The sequence below is a fragment of the Mus musculus genome, chromosome 3 (assembly GCF_000001635.26).
Source record: "Mus musculus strain C57BL/6J chromosome 3, GRCm38.p6 C57BL/6J".
Classification (NCBI taxonomy): domain Eukaryota; kingdom Metazoa; phylum Chordata; class Mammalia; order Rodentia; family Muridae; genus Mus; species Mus musculus.
In genome coordinates this window covers 157,557,409-157,571,582 of record NC_000069.6, presented here as the reverse complement: position 1 = coordinate 157,571,582, position 14,174 = coordinate 157,557,409, and the positions used below count along the sequence as shown (strand labels likewise).

Sequence of the window (14,174 nt, the reverse complement as noted above, 5' to 3'; positions counted from 1 at the left end):
TATTGCTCTGGAAAAAAATTTTTTTCTTATGTGTATGTGCATTTTGCCTGCATGTATGTCTGTGTAGGATGTGCATGCCTGATACTCATAGATGTCAGAAGAGAATGTTGCATCTCCTGGTACTGGAGTTATAGTTCAGAGCTGTCACGTAGATACTAGAAACCAAACCCAGGATCTCTGCAAGGGCAGCCAGTGCTCTTGATTGCTGAGCAGACTGACTCTCCAGCTCCTCTTAGACTGCTTTTGTCTAAGTCTACGTAGAGTTCAAATTATAGTACATGGCCCTCTGTCCTATCACCAGTGCTCAGAATATGAAAGAAAGAAAAAACAGAGGGAGGAAGGCGAGAACCAAACAGTATATTATATTGAAACAAACTACAAATGTAATGAATTCTGAATACTCTCACCTTATAAAACAAGTTTTAGTCAAATATCCTAAGGTGCATATTTGAATTGTAATATCCCCTTGAGCACCTTCCCAAATATAGCAAGAGTTACCCACAGAGACATTTGGACAATTCTTTAACATGTTGTATAATCACATTGTCCCCTAAAATAATCTATCAAGCCTATCTACACCGTGGGTCTTATTAAAGCAAACACCATTTAAAATACATCTCCACTGAAGTATCCCTTGTGAAGATGTGTGGACAATGAGCAGGGATGTGGCAAACTTGGAATTGAATACAGACTTTCAGGGCTGCTGCGTCCAGTTCCAAGGCTGCTTGCTCATCAGACCCTACCTTTCATAGTATTGATAGCTTTGAATTTGTTGTTCCTTAGTGGCTGCAGTCAATTACATCCACTCTTTGGGTCACCAGGCTACACAAACACAAAAGGTCTTCCTGGCCATGTCTGAGCAGCATCCTAGTGGCTCTGGTGTCTCATAATCTTCATGGTTATGTCAAGTAATCGGACTATTTGCTGGGCACAGCTCAGGAAAGGTAAAAAACAATCATAAGTCAGTGGGTTGCTGTCTCATCTGGCAGATGCCAACAACATGTTAGTTTGACACTTAATGTGGACTAAACAATGCTCAGCTACCCAGTAGGACCCTTCTTGCAGGTTTCATCATCTTGACAGCTTCACATCTTGTAATCAGCAAAGCTTCTAAGCTTCTAGGAGAGAAAAGCTCCTTGGTGCTTTGCCTAGGAACGAGTGTGGTGGGAAGGGCAGCAGCTGTGCTTTAGTTTGTGAGGTGGAACAGGTGGTGGCCATTCTTTTCTTACAGGTGTAAGAGAATAACTATTTTTTTTTTGTAGCAGTAACAATTATTATCAGAGAGACTTCAAAACAACATAAATTTACAGCCAAGCAGAATATGCATCAGTCTCCTATGTTAACTCCTCCAAAGACAGTAGAAAATCTACATTTTTACTCAGAGAAAATGTGCAAAGACAATTTCTCATGTTGACATTTACAGGTGGAAACAAAGGTCACGAGGCTCTTGTAGCCTCTTTACCTACCAAGAAAAGGGCTCTGTTCATGTCTTTCTAATGGAAATGTCAAGTTTGTACTACAGTTCTTTATGACAATATGCTGATATGTGCTTTGATGGTACACCAAAGAAATTGCAACCATTTTTAAAAATGTGCCTATTCCCAAACTGTGAAGAAGGCTCTGTTGGTAAAGCACTTGTCACACTATGAGGACCGGAGTTTGGATCACTTGCTCCTAGATAAAGTGTTGTGTAAGTGCAGTGGCCTCAGTAACTCTGTAATCAGAAGGAATGGGAAGCAGAGGAGATTCCTGCAGCAAGCCAGCCAGCTTAACCAACACAGTAAGAGAGCTCTGGGTTTCTTGTTTGTTTGTTTGTTTTGTTTGTTTGTTTTTTGAGACAGGGTTTCTCTGTGTATCCCAGGCTGGCCTGGAACTCACTTTGTAGACCAGGCTGGCCTTGAACTCAGAAATCCGCCTGCCTCTGTCTCTCGAGTGCTGGGATTAAAGGCATGCGCCACCACGCCCTGCTCAAGCTCTGGGTTTCAATGAGAGAACTTGCCTCATACATAAGGTGAAACATGATCAAAGAAGACACTTAACCCCAGCCTCTAGGCCCCACATGCGGAGGTCATCAACAGCACATGTGCACACCTCCACGTGTGCGTTCTCTTTCTCGATCACATATACACACATGCAGAAATAAACAAAAATGCCAATTTTGAAACAAAATTTCTCTTCTGATACAACCTCATGTTGAATTCATTTTAACTGTTTTATTGAGAAATTATTGTATAAAGTGTTAGCTAAAATGCAACCAGTTGGGATCATCCAAACGTGCAGTCACCCCATTCTTGTGTTTTACAGGCATCTCTCTATGCTCTGGATCCTAGGGCAGGACTCCTGACAGTTGTGCTATGTTGGGACACTGTTTGCCTCTAAAGCCATGCTGGTTCAGTGAAGTGTTTACTCTGGGAGCTTCATTTCCCTCTGCTTGGCCACCTACACCCCATTCCTCAACCACAGCAGTAAATGTCTAAAATTGGTGCTGGTTCTGATAAACATGGTGATGACATCAGCCTGTGCTCCAGCTCCTGGAGAACAGTGACTACTCAGTCACTTGTGAGCAGTTAGGTCCCAGCAGCACTGTCCTGTCTGTACAACTCCAGGCCAGTTACCGCAGGGATCTCTAAGGCTTGTCATACATACTCAGGGAGGGTGGGTAAAGAAAAGAACCATATAACCATTTGAAAGGAGATTAACCTTATGTGGCACATCAACATGTCGCTGACCTCACTGAACTGTATATGTAAATGGGAGAGAGAGATGTAAGACAGACAGAGAGAGAGAGAGGGAGAGAGAGAGAGAGAGAGAGAGAGAGAGAGAGAGAGAATCGAGTCTGCTATGTAATGGTCAATAACTGTACCACACCATGGGGATGCTCCTCTGCACATTAAGCCAGGCTGTGTGAGCCCAAAGTAAGCATCCATTCTTTGCCAATTAGCAAACCACACTTATCCACAGAAGTTTCTAGCTACAAGTGCCACAGGAAAAAAAAAAAAACCCTCAAAAACACCATGTGAGAGTTGGGGATAGGGAGCATGCGGAAGCATGGCTTCCTCTGGGTAGTTCTGTGATGGATACGATGCCAAGGACCGAGAAACCCTTACCTCCTGTCTCTGGAATTGCGGAGATCTGCGATTCACTCCTCTATAAGGATGGGGGGGGGGGGCACAAGTGTGTGTGTGTTGGGGGGGGTAGTGCGTGTGTGTGTGTGTGTGCTACTGGAGAGTCCTCCACTTTGGTGTACACAGTACCCGGCTTCTTAGGGGGCTGCGGCATCTGTGCCTTCCTGACCCTCCCTGCAGACAGTAGCTACCTGAGAACCTTTAGTGCTGGCAACAGAAAGACAGTTTGCCAAGAAGGTTAGTTGCTGTGCGGCTGAAGCCATAGGACCTGCCTGGCTCCCAGGTGCCCAAACATCGCAGCGGGATTAGCAGGTTGAGCTAGAGTTGTCATCATACCTCCTCTTATAACGCAAGGGGCAAACATCAGTCTGCACTGGCTTGAGCAGCGTCTACCCACCTCTGTGCCTAGGCTGTTTGCATCTTCACAAGCGCCTGGCAAGTCTGGACCGACTTGACTAGCTCTTGTAAGCTCCGCAAGCGGCTTAGGCTCTTGGCTGGAGGCTGCAACCCGGGGCCGCATGAGCGGCAGGAATTCTGGGTGCTAGTCACTTTCAGAAAGTTTCCCTACATTTACGGCTCCCTACAAACGCCCCCACTCTACCAACTACTTACCAATAGCGGCGACCAACAGACGGACAGCACACACATGATCCCCATGAGCTGGATGGCCGTCTCCGTGGTGATTCTGCCCCACTGGGCGCTGGACTGCGAGACGGCGGCTTTGGCCCGACAGCGGGACACCAGGGCTTTGATGGTCGCCAGGTTGCAGGCAAAGGTCACCACCAGAGCCAGCAAGCCCAAGCAGGCGAAGGCGGAGGCAAAGGCCACGCTGCCCGGCTCGCGCGCAGGGTCTGTCTCGTTGCCCGCCGGCCCGGTGCTGATGAAGCACCACGTGCCCGGCCACTGCACGCTGTAGCGGCCCACGCCCAGCACCGGCAGCAGCGCGAAGGCGAGCACAGACAGCCACACGCCCAGCAGTACCGCGCGCGTGGCGCGAGTCTTCATGTGGCTGGCATACCAGTGCGGCGCACGGATGGCCAGGGCGCGCTCCACGGCCATGGCGCTGGCCACCAGGAGCGAGGATAGCCCGAACACTGTCATGGTTAGCCCGAAGAAGGTGCACAGACGCCCCGATGGGTCGAGCTGCTCCCAGCGTCGCTGTGACAGGTACACGAGGATGACCACCGGGCTGGTCAGGAGCTGCCCCACTAAGTCGGTGAGCGCCAGCCAGCCAATGCACAGCAGGAAAGACTTCTTGCGCTTGCTCTCGCGGCGCCGGTAGCTGCGCGACACGAGCAGCATGGCCAGCGCGTTGCCCACGAAGCCAGTGACCATCATGGTGATGGGAAAGGCCACGGACACGGAGCCGCAGTCGTCGGTAGTACTTGACAGGTTGCTGTGCGCTTCAGCAGAGTGCTCCGGCGCCCACATGCTAGCCATAGTGGCGGGGCCACGGTAGGGCGCACGGGGCCGGAGCCTCCCGGCTCAGCTGCGGGATAGCAGCAGAGTGCACTGGGGGACAGCCGGAGCCCAGGCTCTGCTCTCCATCGCCCGCCGCCTCCCGCGCTAGGCTGCGGGGACTGGACAGGCGCCGCCCGACGCCGCGCGAGGCTCCTCCCGCGCCTTGGAGCTCGAGGGGCGGTGCTGCGAGTAGGCAGGCGAAGGGCGGTGTGGGCTGGGATCACCTGGCGCCGCGCCCCCTAGGTCTGCCTCTCCAGCTCTGGGACTCTGTAAAGTGCTCATCAGCCTTTGGGTTACGTGACACTGGAGAAAAGACGAAATCTGACATGTTAGTAGCTGCGTGAATCGCAATGCTGATTTCTCCTCATGTTTGACTGTCATTGAATTTGTTTTATTTAATATATATATATAAATATATATATGTATATGTATCAATATCATATGTATATACATATGATACTCACATCTGGGAAAGAATAGGGATGAGTTTGTGTTTTAAGTCTTCCTGAAACTATTGCCTTATTTTACTTTGGACTAATTCCAAACTCATATTGGTAAAATACTTTTCTAGGATAATGTCAGTTTAAAAATCCAAAACCAAGTAAGCACACAGGTGAAAGTACATAGCAAATTCACATTTTCACTGAGTGACATTTCAGTATAATGATACATTTAAATTTTAAGAGTATTCTGGAATTCATACATCAAAGAAAATATGCCACCCTTTAGTTAGATCAAAAATTTTATATTTATTAATAACTAACTTGTTTACATTATCATCCCCCTATTTCCCACCCCGCTGTGTGTGTGTGTGTGTGTGTGTGAGAGAGAGAGAGAGAGAGAGAGAGAGAGAGAGAGAGAGAGAGAGAGAGAGAGAGAGAGAGAGAGTCCTTTCGTATTTACATTGAGGTCAGACTTCAACATGGAGTGTCTTCCACTGTGACTCCCGGCCTGGTATGGCCTCACACACCCAAGCCCAACAGCCAGGCTACTTTTACTCAGGTGTTGGGAATCCCAATTCAGGTCTTCCTTTGAGTGGTTAGCATTCTATTCATTAGGTCACTTCCCCCTGCCTAATGCTTACTGAGAAGGTCGACCATAAGAACATGTATTGGCAAAGATAGTTAATCAATCTCTCTCTCTCTCTCCCTCTCTCTCTCTCTCCCTCTCTCTCTCTCTTATTGGATATTTTCATTTACATTTCATGTTATCCCCTTTCCCGCCCCTCCCTGTAACACCCTATCACATCTCTCCCCCTGCTTCTAAGAGGGTGTTCCTCCACCCACCCACCCACTCCCACCTCCCCACCTTTGATTCCCCTACACTGGGGCATCTATCCAACCTTCATAGGACCAAGGACCTCTCCTTCCACTTGATACCATGACAAGACCATCCTCTGCTACATATGCAGCTGGAGCCATGTGTATTCCTTTGTTGACAGCTCTTAACAAAGTTTCAGAAACCCTTCTCTTCTTGAAGCATTTTTTTTTTCCCAGCCAGAGTTACCTACATTTTAGCTGTTCACCCTGCAAATAAGTAACTTTTAGATTCTCCTGGTTGTTTTCCTGTTGGTTCTTTTGCTAGCTGCCAAGAGTTGACTTAGTTCATTTGAAACGACACTCCCCTCTAGTGGCTAAACTGCTAACATGCACTATCTTGTATTAAAGAGAATTTCTTTAAAACATTTTTTTTTTTAATTCTTTAATCCCCCTCCTGGTCTGCCTTCTAACTGTTCCACATCCCATACCTCCTCCTCCCCCCAAAACCCCGGCTCCAAGAGGATGTTCCCCACCCCCCACCCCTCAAGACCTTCCCCACTCCTTGAAACCTGAAGTCTCTTGAGGGTTAGGTGCATCTTCTCTGACTGAACCCAGACCCATCAGTCCTCTGCTGTATGTGTGTTGGGGGCCTCATACCAGCTGGTGTATGCTGCCTGGTTGGTGGCTCAGTGTCTGAGCGATCTCCGGAGTCCAGGTTAGTTGAGACTACTGCTCTTCCTATTGGGTTGCCCTCCTGCTCAGCTTCTCCCAGCTTTTCCCTAATTCAACCACAGGGGTCACCAGCCTCTGTCCATTGGTTAGGTGTAAATATCTGCATCTGAGTCTTTCAGCTGCTGCTTGTTGGGCCTTTCGGAGGGCAGTCATGATAGGTTCCTGTTTGTAAACACTCCATAATATCAGTAATAGTGTCAGGCCTTGAGGCCTCCCCTTGAGCTGGATGCCAATTTGGGCCAGTCACTGGACCTTCTTTATCTTAGGCTCTCCTCCATTTTTGACTCTGCAGGTTTTTTTTTCAGACAGGAACAATTTTGGGTCAGAGTTTTTGACTGTAGGATGGCAACCCCATCCCTTCACTTGATGTCCTGTCTTTCTGCTGGAGGTGGACTCTATAAGCTCCCTCTCCCCACTGTAGGGCATTTCATCTAAGGCCCCTACCTTTGAGTCCTGAGAGTCTCTCATGTCCCAGGTTTCTAATACATTCTAGAGGGTCCCCCCACCTACTACCGCCATAGGTTGACTGTTTCTATTCTTTCTGCTGGCCCTCGGGGCTTCAGTCCAGTGTCACCCCCACCCCACCCCAATACCTGATCATGTTCTCCTCTTTCCCTCCATGTACTTTGAGACTGGGTCTCTCATCTCCTGGAGCTCACAAATTGGGATAGAATGACTAGTCCGTGATCCTCAGGGATAAGGATCCTTGTCCCCCTTGCCCCCATTGCTGGGATTACAAATCTTATCACTAGACTGATCATTTCCACAGGCTTGAGGGAATGAGCTCAGCCCTGTACTTGAATCTCTGATTAACCAATAAACCAGTGGAGGCTGAAATAAAAGGAGCGTATTTTCATTTTTCAAAAACATTAAAGCTTATATTCACCTATCGTCACATTTAAATTCTGCTTTAGAGATTAAATTAATCTCTAGAGATTAATATTAAAATATTAATATTTTAATTTCAATATGCAAATGATTCATCTCATTTGTATCATTTTTTTTAGATTCAACCACATTTTAATATTCAGCTAATGTGTATGAACTTACCACATTAAACGTCCCTAGGGACTTGGCCTCAGAACCAGATCCACTGTTGCCATGTAAGAACAGTGGTTCTTTCTCATCCTTCGTCTTCAGTCATTCAGTGAGTACTCACTGGGCACCTGGTCTGTTACACACTGTCTTAGTTTTAGGGATGCCAACCAACACATTGAAGCCTCTACACCTATCAGGTTTATATTTCAACATCAATCTCTTGATTTTTCAGAAGCCCCACCGAGGGAAGTAGAGGGATCCCAGGAGTCTTGTATTTGTGGGCTGATTTACTCTGAAGGTGGCATCCTATAACTTAGTGGAAATTATACATTGTAGTGACTCTGGGTTGCATTTTTTTCCTGTGGTCACTTGACTGACCCACTGGACAATTCCTGAATTACAAGCCCGTTGCTATTTCTGAGTCTTCACTCTCTCATGCCTGCTTTATTCTGTGTTCACTGCAGATGGACCTTCTCTGTGCTTCAGTAATTTGCTGGTAAATCAGTAATGGGACCACACTCTCTGGTAATGGTGCGTCTTTCAATTTCCTGATGCATCCTGAATTGCCCATAGTGGGTAGGCATTCCTTTAGAAGCATCTAAGCTGTAGACATATTCAACAATTATATGATTTCTAGCTTCTCAGTACTTGTTTCTTTTCTGAGAGGCCTCTTCACTTTGGGCAGAGTTCAGCTGTGAGATGTGGATCAGAATGGGTTCTTTTGCATCTCTACAGTAGGCCCAGTTGTGTGACTCCTCTCCAAGCCTGATTGCAGTCACTAGCACCTTTTATGTGTACAGCTGTGATTTCCCTACCCCTGATTCCCAGGGTATGTTCATGAAGGTTCAGCAGTTAGCTTCATTCCAATAACAGCCCTCTGTTTCATGTTTCCCACTTATTTTTTAAATTAATCTCTCTGATTTTAAAAATCATTTCAAATGTTTTCTACTGAGTTATACTTTAGCAGAATATGGTCTTTGTTATTTAAAACTAACATTTATTAATTTTTCAAGGCAATGTGATACTAGCATAGGAAGACATTGCTGGTTTTTTTTAATGTAATGTTTCTCTTTTAAAAAATATTTATTTTACTTATATGAGTACACTGTTGCTCCCTTCAGATATACCAGAAGAGGGCATTGGATTCCATTACAGATGGTTGTGAGCTACCATGTGGTTGCTGGGAATTGAACTCAGGACCTCTTGAAGAAGAGCAGTTAGTGATCTTAACTGCTGAGCCATCTTTCCAGCTCCACCATTGCTGTTTTTAATGTGTCCTTTCCAAATTTAAGCACCAAAATGTTAGGGTTCAAGAATCACCAAAGAATGATATCCCAGATTCAAACAGTATCCAAAAGCAAAGAGTGTTTATTCAGCTGAATTTCCCGAATGCAGAGGTCTCCCGATTTGGGAATGGAGATGCATAGTGGGCTCGAATGTTAGTTAGAGGAATTCTGGGCAGGGATATGCGTCCTTTTACGGTGATTGGTTAGCTTTATCTCTTGGGGTCTGACTAATTCTACAATTGGTTAGGCTCAGAAACCTCCCTGGAGGGTTGCTTATTCATTCTAGCTACTACTCTAACTTCAGGCCAGATGACAAGGTGTTCTCAGATTGGTTGCCCGGGGCTCTGGTAGGCTAATCATGAGTTCCTAGATCCAGGTTCTTATTTCTGGGAAATAGCTTGTAGGCCTAGTCTCCCAAACTGTCAGTGTGCAGCCTATCATTGGATCAGCCTGGCTCTGAGCTTAGTCCTCCCAAAAACTTATGATATTTTCTGAAGTAGAGTTTATATACCATTCACATGGAAGAAACTAAGGCAAAGTTCAGTGAAAGAGAATATTCTAGAAATATACATGTTATATATATACATATATATATATACATATATACACACAATAAATACAATATATTGTACATATGTGTATGAACTCTTTATTACATATATACACCATGGTACATATTTGCAAGTTAAATTGTTTTTGTCATAGGTCTTCAAAAAATACAATTATAAAGCTGATTATGGTGCTACCTAACTATAATCTCAGGATTTGTTAAGGCAGGAGAATTTCCATAAGTTTGAAGACCCTGGTGAAGGCCACCTGGCAAGATCTTGTCTGAAAAACAAACCCCTAAATCAAATCTGTTCAGAAATAAAAATAAACATGACCTTGACCACACATAGAAAGAACCAAGATTTAAATGTATGCTTGAACTATAAATCTAGTCTAAAACAGAACATTTGTTAACTCTTCTCTGACAGTAATTACTAGGAGTGTCCTGGCAGCATATTTTGTTTGTTTAGTAACATATGATCACCCCTTTGGGTCAATATTCCTGGAAATTTTCATCCTTCTTGAATGCTAACAATCTAGCCAATTATTTTTTTTAAATGTTTTGTTTATTTGGTAGTTTATTTTCACAGTCAATTTGGCTGGATTTATTCATCCAGGAGGTAAATCTTTGCCTGTGTCTGTAAAGGTGTTTCCAGAGAGGATTAACTAGGGATGGAACATTCACCCTGGGTGTGGGCAGCTCCATTCAGAAAAGGGAAAGAAGGAACCCAGCCAATCTCTCTGCTCCCTGACTCTGGGTGTGATGTGACTGACCAGTTAGTTGTGTTTTACCTCTGCCAGGATGACTGCATTGCACTGTGAACTCAGCCCGTCCCCAAACTGTAAGAGAAACCAAACACTTGAATTGCTTTTGTCAAGAATTTTGTAATAATAATGAACAGTAGTTGATACAGCAAGGTGATTCTGAGAAGTGGGACCATCATTACTTGGATTATCTAAAGATGGGGCCCAAAGCTGTATACTAGAGGTGGCAGTATACTAGAGGTGGCAGAACTGTAGGGTGGGTCTGCCCAATTCTACCAGATGAAGACAGGCACCTAAGACGTTAGATTTGTTGTTTGTCTTGCTGGGTTTTGGTCTCACTTTTGTCCAGCCCCCTGCCCCACATATCCCTTAAGAAGGTGATGTTTACTATGTTTACTCTGTGCTGAATAGTGGGAATATGTTTTGATTTTGTAGGGACTCACAATTAAGACATTGTTTTGAATCACAAAGTGCAACCCTGCCTGTAATAGCTAAGACTGGGGACTTTATTATTTATTTATTTATATTTAATTTTATTTTATTTATTTAAACAATTTTTATTATATATTTACTTCATTTACAATTCAAATGCTATCCCCATATACCCTCCCCCACCCCCTGCTCCCCAACCCACCCACTCCCACTTCTTGGCCCTGGCGTTCCCCTGTATTGGGGCATATAATCTTTGCAAGATCAAGGGCCTCTCCTCCCAATGATGGCCGATTAGGCCATCTTCTGCTACATATGCAGCTAGAGACACGAGCTCAGGGGGTAGTTAGTTCATATTGTTGTTCCTCCTATAGGGTTACAGACCGCTTCAGCTCCCTGGGTATTTTCTCTAGCTCCTTCACTGGGGTCCCTGTGTTCCATCCAATAGATGACTGTGAGCATCCACTTCTGTATTTGCCAGGCACTGGCATAGCCTCACAAGAGACAGCTATATCAAGGTCCTTTCAGCAAAATCTTGCTGGAATATGCAATAGTGTCTGCATTTGGTGGTTGATTATGGCATGGATCCCTGGATGGGACAGTCTCTGGATGGTCCTTCCTTCCGTCTCAGCTCCAAACTTTGTCTCTGTAACTCCTTCCATGGGTATTTTGTTCCCCATTCTAAGGAGGGATGAAGTATCCACACTATGGTCTTCCTTCTTCTTGAGTTTCATGTGTTTTGCAAATTGTATCTTGGGTATTCTAAGCTTCTGGGCTAATATCCACTTATCAGAGAGACTGGGGACTTTAAAAAACTAAATGTAATTTGCCTTATGAGATGAACCTGAGGCTTTAGGAGACATGGTGAAATGTTAGGATTTTAATGTGTTTGGATGTCAAATTGACAAGGCATAAACTTGTTAGGATTAATCTTGTTAACTTGACTGCATGTAGAATCATCTAGGAAAAATACTGCTGGGTATGTTTTTAGGGGTGTTTCCAGAGAAGTTTGGGGAAGGAAACCCCATGTTGAGTATAGTCAATAGTTTCATGGCCCAGGAGGCCTGCTACAATGTGACCAGATACCTCATGCTTCTATTATCATGGAAGTTAAGGCTTCTTAACCTGTCAACCAAAACAAACCCTGTTTTGTTAGTTATTTTGTAATAGCAATGAAAAAAAAATAATACAGATTATTTCTGCATTTTTCTAAGAGAAACAATGTTCAGCAAAACACACTGGTGAATTTAAGGGACTCTATCATGCAGTCAGTCTCCATTAGTAAGCTCTGGGCTGATGCCTTCCAGATTTCTCTCTACAGCATTGGCTTTGCCTTTAACACTGACGATGTTCAAATAGACTTTCAAGATTCCTTCCCAGTCTTGTGTTTGAGTCTTCCCAGGCTCAGTCAATGTTACTAACCATATAATTCACTCTTCCATCTACCAGTAATACTACTTCTAAGTTTAAACAGATCTCGTACATATTCACGTATCTCAATCTCTTTGGGTACCACCCTGGTTAAAACAGTTTCAAAATCTTTTACTCTTTTAAAAATTGCCTTGATTTTATAAAATCATTTAAACAAATTAAGCAAGTTTAAAGGGTATTTACGAATTTCAACTTGTATTACACTTCCAAATTAACAAACATGAAGAGATTGGGGCATTTCCTTTTTCATTATGAAGAAATTTCTCCTTTAAAAAGAATGCATGCACTGGGTGTGGTGGCGGACGCCTTTAATCCCAGCACTCGGGAGGCAGAGGCAGGCGGATTTCTGAGTTCAAGGCCAGCCTGGTCTACAGAGTGAGTTCCAGGACAGCCAGGGCTACACAGAGAAACCCAGTCTCGAAAAACAAATGAAACAAAACGAAACAAAACAAAACAAAAGAATGCATGCTTCTGCTTTCCTAGTGTGAAGAACACTCAGTTCAACCTGTGGAATAAATTTTATGGTGACCCTGAGTGAAAAGTCTTCTCCTCTGGTCGCTGAGGAACTCCTTATGGGACTGTCACTGCCCTCACCTGTACAAACTACAATAGAGATGCCTGCTTCTCATTTACCTGCTCTGCCCTTCACCTTTTTCTTTGTGGTTTTTGAGGAATCCTGTTAAAGGTGGTGTTTGAATTCCTGTATCACACATACTTTTTGAGGTTCCTTTCTTTCTTTTTAATATTCACAGCTTAATCCTCAAATACTAGGGATGAATTCAGTGCCCCCAAATCTCACACATGTTAGGCAAGTGATCTGTTGCTGAGCTATCCCTATCCCATTTAGGCTTTCAACTTCCAAGTCTCTTGCCTTAGTATCTCAAGTGGCTATAACCAGGGCTTTTACCACCAGGCCCAGCTCAAAATTGAAATTAAAACATTTGCTCTTTTAGCAAAATGGTAATGGGGTTTTATTTTGTTTTACTAGGCACGACTAGAATCATCTCTTGCACACCAAAAAGGCCAGTCTTTTATTTTACAAATCAATCGAGTCTTTACCCCAAGTACCCTTTTGATTATCCCATGAATCAGCACCCCATGACCCCAGCCCTTTGATTCCAGGAAGAGACAGCAAGCAAAAGCATGGGCAATAAGAAGGCTGGGTGAGGCCCCGCCCTGGAATTACCATTTTGACCAGGCCTGGAAATTCAATCTGTCCTAGGCTGATCTTGAACTCAGGCATTTGCCTGCAGTTGGATTTTCTTGCGCTGGCTGGTAGTGCAAGCTGCCTTTGTTCCTTTAGATCTGTGAAGCTCCTTATACAGTTTATTTTGCATCCTTTTATTTTGCCTAGTTTTGAAATTATATATTTTCAAACTTATGTTTTCAGTGTTCTTCCCCACAGCCTTAAGGGCTATCCTGAAAGTCACAGCATTCTACCACTTTGCTGAGACATAGCCATGTCCTTGCCTCCCACACTTGTTCTGTCTCTGATTATTATGGAGTCATTAACCTTGATAGAGAGGGCATTCTTCAAAGGAGGAACATGAAATTATGTATACTATTATTCAAACAAGCCTTTTGCCCATACTAACCATCAACACTTGTGAAGGCCCACACCCTGCTGGCTCTGTTCCAGGGGCAGGAACCATGTCATGCCATCCCTTACACACGGCCAAGCAGGACTCAGCAGGTTATAGAATTGTAACCTGTGTATAAGGTAAATAGATGTATATTCACATATTCATAAGTAATGGAATACACAAGAGCGATCACATATGTACATAACAGTATTAGAAAAGTGTCCCTGCTTATCAATGCATGCCAGATACCATTAACAGCAAATACATTGAAAAATTACTTCATAGTAGAGAAAGCTAACGTCATTCATGCAATGGTGATTGAGATGCCAGGTGCATATATCATACACTTCATGAGATGAGAGAGAATAAGCACATTCTTAGAGTAATATTTCTGAAAACATGTAATCCTAGTCTAATGAGAGAAATGAAATGGCAAACTAAGACTGAAGATTATTCCACAGATACCTGACAAGTATTCTACAAGACCAAGGTCCTGAAAAAAACCAAGAAACTATC

The 14,174-nt window shown here is 44.1% G+C and overlaps 1 protein-coding gene across 4 annotated transcripts in view; it reads right to left on the bottom strand.

Moving 5' to 3' along the window:
* Ptger3 (prostaglandin E receptor 3 (subtype EP3)) overlaps nucleotides 1-4,762 on the bottom strand; it is a 77,938-nt gene extending 73,176 nt beyond the window's left edge. For 2 of the 4 annotated variants that reach the window (NM_001359745.2, NM_011196.4), the window contains exon 1: nucleotides 3,738-4,707. In NM_001359745.2, coding sequence (NP_001346674.1) covers nucleotides 3,738-4,565 — 828 coding nt within the window. In that variant the 5' untranslated portion in view covers nucleotides 4,566-4,707. Of the gene's footprint in view, nucleotides 1-3,737 lie in introns of all 4 variants that reach the window. The other 2 variants (XM_011240038.2, XM_006501140.3) reach the window with 2 other exon arrangements.
* Between the last annotated feature and the right edge of the window lie 9,412 nt (nucleotides 4,763-14,174).